This window comes from Pholis gunnellus (assembly GCF_910591455.1).
Source record: "Pholis gunnellus genome assembly, chromosome: 20".
Classification (NCBI taxonomy): domain Eukaryota; kingdom Metazoa; phylum Chordata; class Actinopteri; order Perciformes; family Pholidae; genus Pholis; species Pholis gunnellus.
The window spans coordinates 10,287,328-10,301,276 of record NC_136547.1 but is presented as its reverse complement, the minus strand read 5'-3'; the positions used below and the strand labels follow the sequence as shown (position 1 = coordinate 10,301,276).

The 13,949-nt window shown below is 43.7% G+C and overlaps 2 protein-coding genes across 2 annotated transcripts; one reads left to right on the top strand and one right to left on the bottom strand.

Annotated features, from left to right (window-relative positions):
- Window positions 1–447: 447 nt before the first annotated feature.
- dync2i1 (dynein 2 intermediate chain 1) lies at window positions 448–8,093 on the top strand. The gene is made up of 22 exons (XM_079181146.1): window positions 448–579; window positions 668–721; window positions 819–1,473; window positions 1,550–1,617; window positions 1,770–2,000; window positions 2,180–2,230; window positions 2,473–2,704; window positions 2,863–2,965; window positions 3,069–3,198; window positions 3,300–3,411; window positions 3,506–3,594; window positions 3,707–3,836; window positions 3,945–4,117; window positions 4,407–4,569; window positions 5,569–5,682; window positions 5,812–5,873; window positions 6,636–6,687; window positions 6,793–6,853; window positions 7,142–7,241; window positions 7,320–7,451; window positions 7,617–7,840; window positions 7,921–8,093. The coding sequence occupies exons 1-22, from the start codon at window positions 565–567 to the stop codon at window positions 8,090–8,092; spliced, it is 3,123 nt and encodes a 1,040-aa protein (XP_079037272.1). The 5' UTR covers window positions 448–564; the 3' UTR covers window position 8,093.
- Window positions 8,094–9,220: 1,127 nt separating this feature from the next.
- LOC306712005 (leucine-rich repeat-containing protein 14) lies at window positions 9,221–12,488 on the bottom strand. The gene is made up of 3 exons (XM_079181097.1): window positions 11,976–12,488; window positions 11,068–11,886; window positions 9,221–10,429 (listed from the first exon to the last, which is right to left on the bottom strand). The coding sequence occupies exons 1-3, from the start codon at window positions 12,251–12,253 to the stop codon at window positions 9,862–9,864; spliced, it is 1,665 nt and encodes a 554-aa protein (XP_079037223.1). The 5' UTR covers window positions 12,254–12,488; the 3' UTR covers window positions 9,221–9,861.
- Window positions 12,489–13,949: the final 1,461 nt, after the last annotated feature.

The window sequence follows — 13,949 nt, the reverse complement described above, 5'->3', positions numbered from 1 at the left end:
GGCAAACACAGCTTGTGATTGTTCAATTGTGCATCGGTAACGTTGAGGTTGAAGTACTTGTCAAATAGCCGTTCTTAACTAAAACAAACATATGGAATTGGGTGTATTTTAAAACAAGTCGCTTTACTTAGGTTACTAGCTAACTAGCTAGCTTGCTATCGAACGCCAGAGCCGTTAAGATATTAGGGACGTGTGTATAAAGTAGATCACAGAGAAATCGATCAACAGACAAACGCAAGCATCGAAATGAACCCAAACACAAATAGAGGTGGCATTTTTATTACTGTACATCATTATAATCATTTAAACGACGACGTTTCAATACAGTTTGTCAAAAATACATAAAGTCATTGGCCGCTGCCATGGCAACTGCTGTTTATTCCGGTGATTTCTCTGCCGGTGATTAAGAAGCCTGTTGTCAAGCCGAAGTGACGCGATCTCCTTGGTTTCGACTAACTGCGCATGCGCACTCAAAGGTTTGCCATCATGGCGGCGTCATTACCAAAATATGAGTTGATTTTCAGCGTTTAAAAGACTTCAAAAGTAAAAAACACAGATGAGAACATGCATAGCGACAAGGTAAGTGCTTTATCTTTGACATTGATGTGTTGTTTAGGAATGAACGTTGATATTGTCATCTAGTGAACATCGAACGTTATTTATTTAGAAATTAACCAAGGAAGACACATGGAGACCAGCTGACCTGAGAAGACACATCAGGGTATGTTTTTGGGGAGTTTAGGACAATATTCCAGCTTGATTTATATCAGTAGACAAAATAACATCCAAATAATATGATTTTGTTTCTCTTTTTTTAGGAGGAGGAACGTGGTGATGACCATGTCAGGAGGCGAGATGACAATGAGAGAAAGCCCCGTGGTGGGGAATCCGTAGAGAGACACCGCAGGGACCCAGAGAAGGAGTCCAGACGAGAGAGAGACAAGCCCAGGGAGGTTACAAGGGAGAGAAGAGATGAAGACCAAAAAGACAGACATTCAGATCGACGAAAAGAGGGCTCGCGGGATAGGAGAGGCGAAAAGGAAAAGGATAGAAAGGATGACAGGGAGAAGAGAAGGGAAAGAGACAAGCTGGTAGATGGGAAGAGGTACGATGATGATTACAAGAGGCGAGATAGAGAGGACAAGCACGAGAGAGAGAAGGACAAGGAAAGAAACAGAGATAAGGAGAAAGAGAGGGAAAGGGATAAAGGGAGACGAAATGAGGAGGACAGGGACAAAGGAAGGGAAGAGAGAGAGAAGGAAAGACGGAGAGAAGAGCGGGACAGGGAGCACAGGCCTGAGAGGGAGAGACGGGGTGGAGAAAGAGATCAGATGGAAAAGCAGGAAAGAGAAAAGAGAGAGCGGCATCGAGAGAGAGAGCGACACAAAGACGAGCATGAAGACAAGAGGAACGACAAAGAAAGACGAGAGAGACACGGAGGCAGAAAGCATTCGGAAGTGAAGGACGAAAGAGGTGAGGCCACGACGTGCCATATTCACAGGATCATAGTTTCCATTTGGGGGGAGCATTCATGTGTTTCTGATTTCAGAGCCCAAAGAAGAACAGAGAAGACATAAAGAGGAGAAGGAAAGGAGACACAGAGAGAGAGGGTATCAAGTAAGCATCTGCAGATATTGTTCACCACTGTTTTGCATTTTGAATAAAGCCATTAACATTCTGCCTGTGTCCCACAACTCTAGAGGAAGCTGTGTGGGTTAAAGTTGCTCCTTCGTTTTTTTGCTATGTGTGGATTTTTTGCTGTTCTCCAGGATGAAAAGCGGAAGCATGACACCGAATCCAGGGAGCGTCGAGACTTGAAGGGTCCGGGTGAAGAGGTCAGGCGTCATCGCGGTGACGGAGAGCGAGCGGAACGGGACAAACACAAAGAGAGAAGGCAAAGAGAGGAGGAGGAGGAACCGGAAAGAGATCCACACAGAGACGGGACCAGCTCCAAGAAATCAGCATCTGACAAAAGTCATAAGCAGGAGACTAAACCTGAGGTGTGTGTGTGTGCCCATACGTGTATATTATACACTGTCTGTATTGCATGCAGTGCACTCTCGTTCCTCGACAGCACTTTCAGCTTCAGTTTCACTGTCGCGCTGCATCATCACAAAGAGTTTCTGCACACTTATTTAAGTATTTAAGTATTTTCTATGCATTCATGTCACGTCAGCAGGTTGCCAATGATGAAGATGTGGCTGACCAGGAATATGAAGATGACTTTGAGGTAATAAGACTACATACGGTAGAACCAAATTCATCACGTTTACATTTTATTTTTGCATTCATTGACTCATTCTTGTGTTACCTTTTTGCATGCTGTAATCAATTTACGCTCAAAGAAACTGGTGAGTATTCAGAGCTTTTACGAGTGCATCCATTTTCATTCTTATAAGATGTTTCTCCTCACAGCCTCTTGGTTATTTTGTTATTTTTGGTGTATAAATGATGGGATTTCTCTGTTGAAAGGAATATGAGGAGGACTTTGAGGAGATGGACGAGAGCGCAGGTGAAGGCGAGGACGAGAGGGAGCCACAGCATCCAGAGGTGGGTGAAGAGAGGGAGGAGCTCTCGGCACAAAGGAAGATGGAAATTGAAGCAATTCAGCGAGCCATGGATGAAGAGAACGAGAGAGTCGGGACGGCTCAGTCCAGACAGGTTACGAGCAGAGAGGAGGAAGAAACGCCTAAATGGTCCAGAGGTACAGTTCTCTTTCTTCCGTTTGAACTAACGCACTTGGTGTTATTGGATGCTACAGTGTACCCAGATTTGTTTCTCTGTGTCTGATCGGAAGACAGTTAACGTCTGCAGCATTATAGGGGACGTAAGGCATCTTTGCTGCTCTTTTAATAGGATCAGAGAAGAGCCAGAGCCAGAGTAGAGCCTCCCAGCGCGGGAAGTTTATCAACTTTGTAGCCGCAAAGCAGCGTGAAGTCAGCAAGAAAGTTTCCACAAAGCAGAAGTAAGAACATATTCATGTTGAATGGTTTGTAATGTGATTTCTCTAGTACAGTGTGTGTGTGTGTGTGATCTTTAATTCTACCTTCAACGTGTATTATTTTCAGGAAACGCAGTACAGAGCTTCTTCGCTTGATTGATCTGGATTTCTCAATGACCGTCTCTCTTTTGGATCTGCCACCAGTGAATGAATATGACATGTATATCAGAACCTTTGGAACTGCAAACACTAAGCAGGTTCGTATTTGCTCCTCCTTACTTGACACAGATGCCTGTAACCAAATTATAAAAAAAAAAAGAATACAGAATTGTGATTTGAATGACGTCCTCCTTGCCAGGCTTACGTCCAGTGTAACGAGGATAATGCCGACAGAGACATCCAGACGGAGGAGATCGAGGTGTGTGAGAAGTGGACGCAGCATCCTCCAGAGCACAATGGAGCCTGTGGGGGTGAGGGAAGGCTTGTTGTTAAAAAAGATTTCCTCTGATGGACTCTGTGTTTAGATGTAGAAGTCAATAACTGTGTTTTTCTTCTTGCTGACAGATCCAAACCTCTCCCATGAAGCAGGAAACAAAAGTGAAATGAGCTTTGATTCGCAGCGTCTGACAGCGTTTCTGCGCTCAGCCTCTCAGGTTGTCTTTTTTTACTCAAAATGAAACACCTTTTTAACTTCCTACATGAAGGTTGTTGTTTTTTATGTCTCCAAAACTAACGTCTGTTGGGTTTTTTTGTGACTGAATCAAGGTCATGGTTGTCCTGTTGGAAGAGGATCGAGCTGAGAGGAATTCCCTGAGGAAGCTGAGGTCTCAAACAGACACGCCGTCTTTCAGCGACGGAAGTTTACAGCTCCGCACTAATTTGTCTTTTCTTTATGGTACGCACCACAACCAGAGAGATTAAACTAGAACATGCACGTCATTACACATCTCTAGGTAGCTCTTCCCACGGATTGCACCATTTTTGATGTAATGGTCAATTGCAGGTCGCCGCATCAGCCTGGTGCACTTCTCTCAGGTCCAGAGGCACACCATGATGTCAGTCCACAGCCCGACAACTAAGCCCAGCGCTGTGCGCCTAGACGGCAGCACCATCATCTGCGTCTGGAACATCTGGGAGCCGTCCAGACCTCAAAAAGTCCTCGTCTACGAATCTGAGGTGAAGTAAAATCACCATGAATATTTGATCAGCAGGCCTTGTTGCTCTGCTTTCTTTTAAAAGAAATAACAATTACAATTGCAGTTATATTCTCTATATTTCATTACATAGACATAACCAAAAAGCCAGTCTTAATATGCAACATGCACCAAAACCAATGTAGTGTCCTGAAATCAAATGTGCCAATAACTCACAGAAGGGAAGCATAGTCGCCTCACGTCTAACAACCAGAAAGAACGTCGACATGAAACAGTGTCAGTAAACCCTTTTTTAATGTTCACTGCTGCAGGTGCAGTGTTGCTGCTTCAGCCCTGGAAAGGCCATATTGGTGTTTGCAGGCACATCAGTCGGCTCCGTGGTGCTGTGGGACCTGAGGGAGCACGCTGGTGACCATCACCGCTTGACGATAGGGGAGGATGAATGGACTTTCCGACAGCCCACCTTCTCCACTGGTATGTTACCAGTGCATGAAGTGCAGACCTACCGAGTGCATGAAGTTATTGATATTTATGTCACATTTTTGTTAGTACTCGCCAGTAGTAAATAACAATAATTTTCTGGATAAGCAGCATAAAATGGATGGATAAATGTACAGAAGAATTAAGTAATTCATTTAACTATCACATCCCTGGTCATATTGTTCACCTATTTAACATTATATGCAAAAATAAATACAAATTAATCTATTTATTTGTATTTTTTTATGAAAATCCAATCATCTTTCCTTCCTGTAAAACAAAGTGTGTGTGTGTGTGTGTGTGTGTGTGTGTGTGTGTGTGTGTGTGTGTGTGTGGAGCCACAGTCTTCTGTAGATCTGTATCTCTCTACATTCTAAGCCCGCCCACTTTTTGTCTGTCCAATCAATTGTGAAGGATTTGATTGAAATCCCTCTTGTTACTGAACACCGCTCAAATATTCGTTTCACAGAACAGAAGCTAAAGACGCTCTAACTTCCGTTTCACTGGGACTTTAAGGTCAATATAAGGTATGATGTTTTATCTAAAGTCAGAGGTCTGGAACAATTCCAGCCAGTTTTTGCTAAAACCGCATTCAAAAAGAAGTAACTTTCCTGGGCGTTTTGGGGGAATTTGAAGTCAACGCCTTTTAAGCCTATTAATATACCATGTCATCGGTCGTGCTAATTTCCGCAACCCTGCACCGAGCATGTGTCTGCTGAGCTTTTTTCGTCTGCCTTTATTTTAAGAATATTAAGCCCCTTGATCTTTCGCTCAGCCATCTTTGATGATGTGTATTTGTCTCTCTGCAAGGAGATGACTGTCAGCAGGCAATAAGTAGCAAACATCCTTAATTACTGTAACCAGTGATCCAGGACTGCCTCTGCCCTTTTTGTCACGTAAAGTTCACGGGCTCCTTTTCTTACGTAACACTTCATACTTCATGTTCCTCCAGTGTCCGCTCACATCCTCTCTTTCGTCCCCTTGTCAACACAGATGCAGTGATGGCCGCCTCGAGCCATTTCTCATCCGTGACATCTGTAGAAGTTGTCCCCTCCACTGCACCAGGGGGGCTGAGGCCAGAGGTCCCCCTTTTGGCATCCGAGGAAGGTATGGAATGGTATCGGGACGGTCAACACATCGATTGAAGATCTTGTGTATCGCTTCATAAACACGCCATGTGTTTCTGCCATACACAGATGGCTTCTAGTTTAATTGTTGTTCTGTTTCGTAATCCAGAGTCGTCGGGATTGTCATTCCAGCTGGCTTCTCTGGATGAAATGGGGGTTTTGAATTTCTGGGTAAGTCGGGCAACAAAGTAGATCCTATTAATTTTCTTCACGCCGGAGGTTTGAGGTAGAGATGTGAGGGCGAAGATACAGGTGAGGTGTAAAGGACAGGTGCACGTTGGTGTAAAAACAAAAGGAGGTTAGGTGTTATAGCTTGGCTCGCTCATCAACAAGGGTCAACAGTTGCAGCACCAGTGGCTCGCAGGTAATGGAGGCAATTCAGGAAACTGTTCATTCCTGATTGCCGAGGCAAAAATACGACTCCCTTCTCAGAGTCAGTACGCTGTCAAATCTAAACACACAGACGTGATACACATACTTTTTCAGATTTTAGACTTATATTTCCTGGGGACATTATTATCTCTGATTTATTTCATTTTAATAAATGACCATAAATCTCCTTGGAAATCGCAGAAAAGAAGATGGTCCCGAACTGTAAACAGAACACTTTTTTTCCCCAGCATCAAATACATTCATTGATGGTTCCGTACATTCATGAGTACGTTGCAAACCCAAACTGCAAATAGTTAATTTGTCATACTTTTGATGGAGCCAGTTTGTAAACAAATACAGGCTTTTAAAAAACGTTGTAAACCCACAGCTGCCTCATTGACTCCATCCCAACATTATCCTTTCATTAACCCATTCACACCCTCAAAATGAGGAGAACTGTAGTTCCAACACTTTCAGCATGATTATAGCTTAAATAGGAGAAAACAAAGAGCAGAGTCACGCCATGATGGACTCGCATGATTTCCTCTCTGTGTCCTTTAGGTGGTGGTGGAACTCCCAAAAGCCAACGAGGCAGGCTCTCCAACCGATCTAGGTAAGGCAGGCCCGTTTTAGAGCGCTCCCTCTCTGTCCACGAACATTCTCATCTTTCTCACACATGCTGGCACAAGCTTCAGCCTCTCGATGTTTTCCCATGCAGGGCTCCGGCCTGGCGGCAAAGTAAAGCTCCTTCACAGCTCCCACCTCCTCACTGCTGAGAGGTGAGATTGACAAATAGCTCGCGATGACCATCCATCACTGCCGACCACCTGCTCAAAATACCCCACAATGTCTTTGCCCGGGGGAACACAGCTGCTCCGTCGGGGTCACACGATCTTGTTAGTTGTGCACTGCGCGGGCTGGTGTTTTTGTCACCTCCACAGTTGATTGTAGCACATACGTGCAGCGTTGAATATGATGGAGGGCCGTGTTCCACTGTTGCACAGGTTTGTTTTTGGCTGGGAATGTGGTAACCTTAGACCTCTGGTTTTTGTCTGTCTGGTTCACAGGGCATCACCACGAGATGCAGCAAAAACAGGGCCGTTACAGACGCTTCTTTTAAAATTCCTTCCGACAGACTCCAATCATTTCTTCATCGGCACCAATATGGTGAGCATCATCTCGTCTGCCGTAGCATTATGTCCTTACTGTGGCATTTTGTGACATATAATATCTTTTTCTTTCTAGGGTCTGGTCAATCATGAGACAAGTCACGGTTTAAAGGCCCCACCAAAGTGTTACAGGTTTCAGGAGGCCGGAGTCCGACCTATTGATGTCACCTCGATCCACTTTTCTCCATTCAGGCAACACTTGTTCTTGGTGAGAATGCCATTTTTTGAGGTCTACTCTTTCCCAATACCCCAAATCATATCGCAATTCTAATATCAGTCAAATAAAATCGCACGAGATATTTTTTAGTATGTTCCATTCCAACAACACAAAGTCAAATACTATGTGATGTAGTTTTCCGTGTCCTTATTCCAGGTGGGTTGTGGGGACGGCAGCATCAGGCTGCACGACGTCAGCCGTGAGCATCCTGTGGCAGAGTGGAAGAACGGCACGGCTGGTGAACCGGTGGTCTCGCTGCAGTGGGCCCAAACCAGACCCACAGTCTTCTGTGTGCTCGACGCGGCCTCGACCCTCCACATATGGGACCTGCTGAAAAGCGACGCGGAGCCTGTGGTCACCGAAAGGATGGAGTCGGACAGGTAACAGCAGACGGCCATGAGGGATGATTTTTATGAGGGATTTGATGTATTGTGGTGCTCATTTTCTGCTCTCCCCTCAGGGTGACAGCCATGGCTGTGTTTGGAGACTCAGGACAACAAAACACATATTCAGGAATCGCACTTGCACACGACTCAGGAAAGATAGAAGTGCAGTATTTCACAAGACATTTTACTGTGCCCATTACTGGGGAAGAGGAGAAGTTGGAGAGTGTGATGGCTGAAGCCTTCTGAAACACCGAAACTAGTACGGCTGCATTTGGACTGATGTGTTTAAGAGCATAAAGATCAATTTATGAATCTGTTTTGGTTACTATATGTCATATTCAAATTTGATTTGTGTGTTATCCATATCGCTAAAAGAGTTACATGAACGTAGCTATGAAAAGGTCGTCTACAGGGGGCACAATACCATCTAATATCCTCCATAAATACGTTATAAGAAATATATTATGTAAATTTTTGCTGATGTAAATATTTCTACTGTTTGATTAATGTAAAATATGTGTACGTTAACAACTTTGATTTTTATATAATAAATTGACTATCTGTATTTGTGTTCCTCACCTGACCCTAGTAAAGATGTAATATACTGTGTCTAAACAATATCATCTTATAGAATATCAAGTAAAGGATACTGTGTTGAAACTTTTTAGCTTAGAAATATACTTAAAGTACCAAAAGTGAAAGTACTCATTATGCAGAATTACACATTTCAGAATAATGTATTACTTTGTATTATGGAATTGACATTATTAACCTGTAGTGAAATTATTAATGATGCACCAGAATGAGATTTTGAAGGGCATTTTGAAATGCAACATCAGAATGTCCTGATTCTCTCTGCGTGACACCTTGAGGTGGTCTGCTATTAACCTGAAGTGAAATGATTTTGCTTCTCGTGTCCTTCACTGCGACCTCAGCTCCTCTCAATAAGGAATGCGTGAGAGCTTGTCACTAAGTTGTCGACTGGCCGGGCCGGGGGTGTCGTGGCTGGTTTTGGCTCGCTACTGCGAGTGATTAACTGCTTTTTCCCCTCGCTTTGTCCATGCCACCGGGAACATAAAAGGTTATCTCTACCGCAGGAGTGCAGCAAAGTGGAAGCTGTCAACCTGTGAAAGTCATACAGATGTGGTAGTTTCCTCTACAAAACGTAATCCACCACAAGTTTTTTTTTGTTTAGTAGTTCTCAACCAATCCTTCGTCTAGGAGAGACTTACACTATGGCCAGGGTACGGAGGCCACCAAGTTAAGGTTTCACTCTACTTTAGCAAAGACGTCTGATCCTCGAAACATGTTAGTTTGAATCATGTTAAATATATTGCACCATTAAATAACTCGTAAAACTTTGCTTTATGACGGATTTATTCTGTGACTGACAGTATGTAGATGCATTATGGTAATATGATACATGTATTTCCTGATAATTGCTGATTTATAACTTTTGACCCGAGAGAAAAGAAAAAGCATAATCCTGGACATGTTTACAACAGATATACAAGAAATACAGTATGACAAAAATGCAAATTAGAAAAGCACAAAGAGAGAGTACATCACTCAAATAATTGGTATTAAAATAAGTAAAATAAGCCTAAAAATGTTGCACTTACATTCATTTCCTATTAAGGAAAAACTATGCAAATATTTAGCAAACTGTTAAACTTAGTTTGCTGCACAGTATGCAAATGTGTAATCTGCATATATACTGAATATGAATGAATGCCTTGTATGAATAAAGTACTAGTGACAGTTGTAATCCCAACTAACCTGTTGACCTGAACATAAAGCAATTTTGGGTACAAAATAACTTATACAGTCAACAAGTTTAGCATCATTTCATTGAAGCATATTACGGTCTCCACGAAGGAGTGAAGGTTTTTGTCCTTTTCTCTTGTAAACAAATATTAAAAATGGCCCGTTCTCGAAACCCTAGAAGAGGACACATTCGATTGTGATGTGTATGTACATTGCTCTGGTCTGTGATGGTTCCTTTCACCTCTGCTCTAGTCCACCAAGTCTTTATCGTAATTGAGCAGGTCGCACGTCAGAAAGAGGTCGGACCGCCCGCTCTCTATGCGCACCCTGTTGAGCTGGCTGCTGGTAATGTTGATGTCTGTGGCTTCATCCAGCGGCCAGTCTAAGAGCTGCGCACTGGAGGGCAGGTCAGGAAGGCCCGGCTGGTAGTCCTCCAGGGGGTTGGGGTACAGCAACTGACGGAGAGAGGGCATTCTCACGGCCATCCTCACCAGGTCCATGACGCCGGCGATGGAGAGAGGGTTCAGGGCCAACGCCAAGCTCTTGAGGGCCCTGCAGCCTCCCAGCGAGGGCAGCAAGAGTCCCAGCAGGCCGTCGGTGAGGCCACAGCCACTCAGAGAGAGGTGCTGCAGGCCGCCGGAAGCCTGGGAGAGGAGACGGCGGATAGATGTCAGGGTGTTTTCGTCCAGGCGGTTCTCACTCAGATCCAGCTGCTGCAGTGTGGAAGCATGGTGGCTGCAGGACAGATAGGCGAGGTCGGCTGGGCTCAGGCTCAAATACGGCAGCTCCAGTATCTCTAGAGGCCGAGGCAGTGAGCTGGAGAGAAAGAAGATTTTAATATTATTCATCATTCTATTCAAATATTCAATTTAGAGGCCTAATTGTTTGTTTTCTGTTTTTAATCTCATCATTTTAACTATGGCTGTTACTTCGGGCAGATTTGCTTTAAATTAAAGATTAAAATAGGTCACAAATAAAAAAAAAAATTAAAAGGGCAATTTAGATTTGATACGGGCTGCGACTTATTATTTTCATTAGGAATTAATCCGATGATTCTTTTCTCGATCAACTGATAAATCCTTTAAAAATAAATGAATATTGGCTATAAAAGTTTAAGGAAATTCCCATCAAAATGTTCTAAAATTGAAAGGTAGTGTCTTCAAATTTCTTGTTTTGTTGCAAAACAATCTTAAATATGAAATGTACTATCAACTAAAAGCTGCAAAGCTTAAATGTGCAGGGTTAGAGACAGCTATTTATTGCCATTTCTAATAAATTGTACATCAAATAGCAGAATTGTCCATTAGAGATTGGTACATTTCTTTTCCGTAACCTAATCTAAGGCTGGACAAATAAAAAACATTTGAGTGTGTGACAGTGGTATTTACTAGGCTCAGCGTGTAGGTACAAAGTTACAGGACGGCGTGTATACTGGGGGGGGGATCAGGCCATACCTAAGCAGCACACGGAGTTGCCCAGGCAAGCGCAGCGCAGTGAGGCTGAGGCACCGCAGTTCTTGTAGCCGGGTCAGACCCTGAGACAAGTCCACCAGGGCCTCTTCCTGGCCGGGCTGGTCTCTCCGAAAATCCAAGTTACAGTAGTGCAGGCGGAGAGAGTTCAGGGCGGGGAAGGTGGAGAGCAGAGGCAGCAGCTCCGCCAAGCCGGCCACCCCAAGGCTGCTGTAGCGGACGTCGATGCCCAGGAGACCCTGGCGAGGCAGGAGGCCTAGCATGGTCCTGATGCTGGACACTGAAATCTCTTCCACGCGTAGGTATCTGCACTGAAGCTTAAGGGGCCCCGATGCGCTTAGAGCCCCGCGAACACGCTCCCAAGAGCGAGCGTTTACAAACAGATCAGCTCTCACGTGCACCAACACATCACTGTTTACATCTTCGGTCTCCTTTCTACCGCCTCCTGACCCTGTAACTGCAGTCTCTCTTCTCCTCTCTACCTCCATCCTCCTTCTCACACCTGTAATCAGCTCCTCTTCACCCAGAGTCCCACATGAGCCCATCTTCTCTCTGTCGTTTCCCTCCGGCTCCTCGTTATCTGGGCTTGCCGCGTCGCCGTTTGTTTCCCTTCCCCTCTTCACGTCTTTTTCCCTCTCCAGAGCTGAGAGCCTTTTCCTCTCCCGCTGAGCCCTCTGTGCTCGAGCTCTGGACTGAACGACCATGGTGCAGAGCGCTACAGTCAGAGACCATCCTCCCATGGGGTCTCCCATCCCTCCTTCATCTCCTTGCAGTCCACAGAGATCCAGTACTTGCAGGGCACACCTAGGACAGAGGGATGGATCTTAAATGCCTCTCACAGATCAAAGATCATGATCCAACAACACTGTAGCTGGAATAATAACATCTCTTACCTTTGGTCTGACATTCCTCGGACAACTGCAAGTAACAGGGCCTGGACGCAGAGTCGATTTGGCCCCGTTTGGCCTTGTTTCCTGCTTCTGCCGACACGCAGTGTGCGTTCGGGCCACCTCTGCACCAGCTCACCCACAGCCAGCGGTCTGCAGCCGGTGAAAGAGGCCTCCAGCAGCGGTCTGTACAGCTCCCTGGGCACCCACCTCAGCCAGCACGGTGACGAGCTGTGGTCCCTCACCACCTCCCTGGCACAAAGGCTGACCAAGGAAAGCACCATTTCATCACAGAGAACCGTGAGCTTTTAGCATAAAAAAACGTTGCGTCTTACTCCGTTGCAAAGGAAGCAGACTCTACAAGTCTGAGAGCTAACGTTAGCTAGCTGGAACTAGCTAAGAGCAACTTTATGGCAGTAATTTGAGGCGGTCTTGTAAAGCCCCCCAAAAATAATTTATAACATCATCTGATATCTAACAGCAATAAACTAGAAAACATTTCGCTGGTGAAATATTAAACGCTGGAACACAACGTTTGCGAACTCGACAAATTACTACTGAAGAAGCTGCTGCTGCTGAAGCGCGAGGAGTGTTTACACTCCTCTTGACGCACGCCAGTGACGTAGCACTGTAGAAATTAGACGGTCCCCTGTGTGTGTGTGTGTGTGTGTGTGTGTGTGTGTGTGTGTGTGTGCGTGTGCGTGTGCGTGTGCGTGTGCGTGTGTGTGTGTGGTACATGTGTTTAGGTGTCAGGTTGTGTCTGAAAAAATAGTTTATTTCTATGAGTACATTTTGATTCCAGACTCTGAAATCAGGCCAGTTTACTTTGTTTCTGCTGTCAGCTTTGTTCGCATGCAAACATTGTATAGTGGCTGACACACCAGCATATAACCAACATGATGAAACCATTAAGTAAAAATTTTTTTAAATATAGTACCTAAGGGCAACTTTATGGCAGTAATTTGAGGCGGTCTTGTAAAGCCCCCAAAAAAGAATTTATAACGTCATCTGATATCTAACAGCAATAAACTAGAAAACATTTTGCTGGTGAAATATTAAACGCTGGAGCACAGCGTTTGCGAACTCGACAAATTACTACTGAAGAAGCTGCTGCTGCTGAAGCGCGAGGAGTGGTTATTTTTAATGTTTTAAGTTTGTTTGATTCAATTTATTTATTTTTTAAGTCGATTCAAAAACATTTTTTATTAATTCAATTTTTTTTAAGTTGATTCAATTACATTTTTTTTGTCTGTTTGAAAATAATTTACATTTCTTTTTAATGTTTTAAGTTTGTCTGATTCAATTGTGATTTCAAATTTTTTTACAATTTTCTAGTTGATTCAATTTAACTTTTTTAAGTTGATTCAATTCAATTCTTTTTAAGTTGATTCAATTCAATTTTGAAGCAAACAATGTTTTTGATTTAAATTTTCAGCAGTGCAGTTTAATGCTTTTAGCCTTCAACATTTGTCAGACAGGTAGTCTCCCATTTCTGTATTTTCAGCAATTCTTTCTGTTTTTTCCAGTATTCCAACATTTTCTACAGGAAATGGATTTCCTGTGTTATTTGTTATGTATGCATGACTCGCTGCAAAGTATCGATACTGAGTGATTATCCTGGTGAAATAAGCTTTAAAAGTAAAGTCTGCAGAAGAGCTGTGAGGAACAATATGAGTATATTATTTTACAAAAACATTTGGTTTGTGCTCACTGACTGTGTTACCTACATGGATTAATCACTAGATGGCGCTAGAGGTTCATGCACACTGACTGTGCTCTGCCTCGCAACAACAATTATACATCCCCTAACAGAACATTTGCATTCCCATTCATCCTCAGGTTTATTTATCTGTGTATGAAAATATTAACAAGCCTTTTTCGAATCATTAGTAAGTTAACTGTCCCTCTATATTGTTAGCTGTTACTTAAATAATTATTAATCATATATTCTAAGCAGCTATTGAAGGGATTATATTTCAT

Excerpts from the sequence above, each read along its gene's own strand:
- LOC306712005 (XM_079181097.1), bottom strand. The coding sequence starts at position 12,253 with ATGGTGCTTTCCTTGGTCAGCCTTTGTGCCAGGGAGGTGGTGAGGGAC. Across the intron at positions 11,887-11,975 it reads CGAGGAATGTCAGACCAAAG|GTGTGCCCTGCAAGTACTGG; the intron begins GTAAGAGATGTT and ends CCTCTGTCCTAG. Across the intron at positions 10,430-11,067 it reads CAACTCCGTGTGCTGCTTAG|CTCACTGCCTCGGCCTCTAG; the intron begins GTATGGCCTGAT and ends CTTTCTCTCCAG.
- dync2i1 (XM_079181146.1), top strand. Across the intron at positions 2,001-2,179 it reads AGCAGGAGACTAAACCTGAG|GTTGCCAATGATGAAGATGT; the intron begins GTGTGTGTGTGT and ends TCACGTCAGCAG. Across the intron at positions 3,412-3,505 it reads GCACAATGGAGCCTGTGGGG|ATCCAAACCTCTCCCATGAA; the intron begins GTGAGGGAAGGC and ends TCTTGCTGACAG.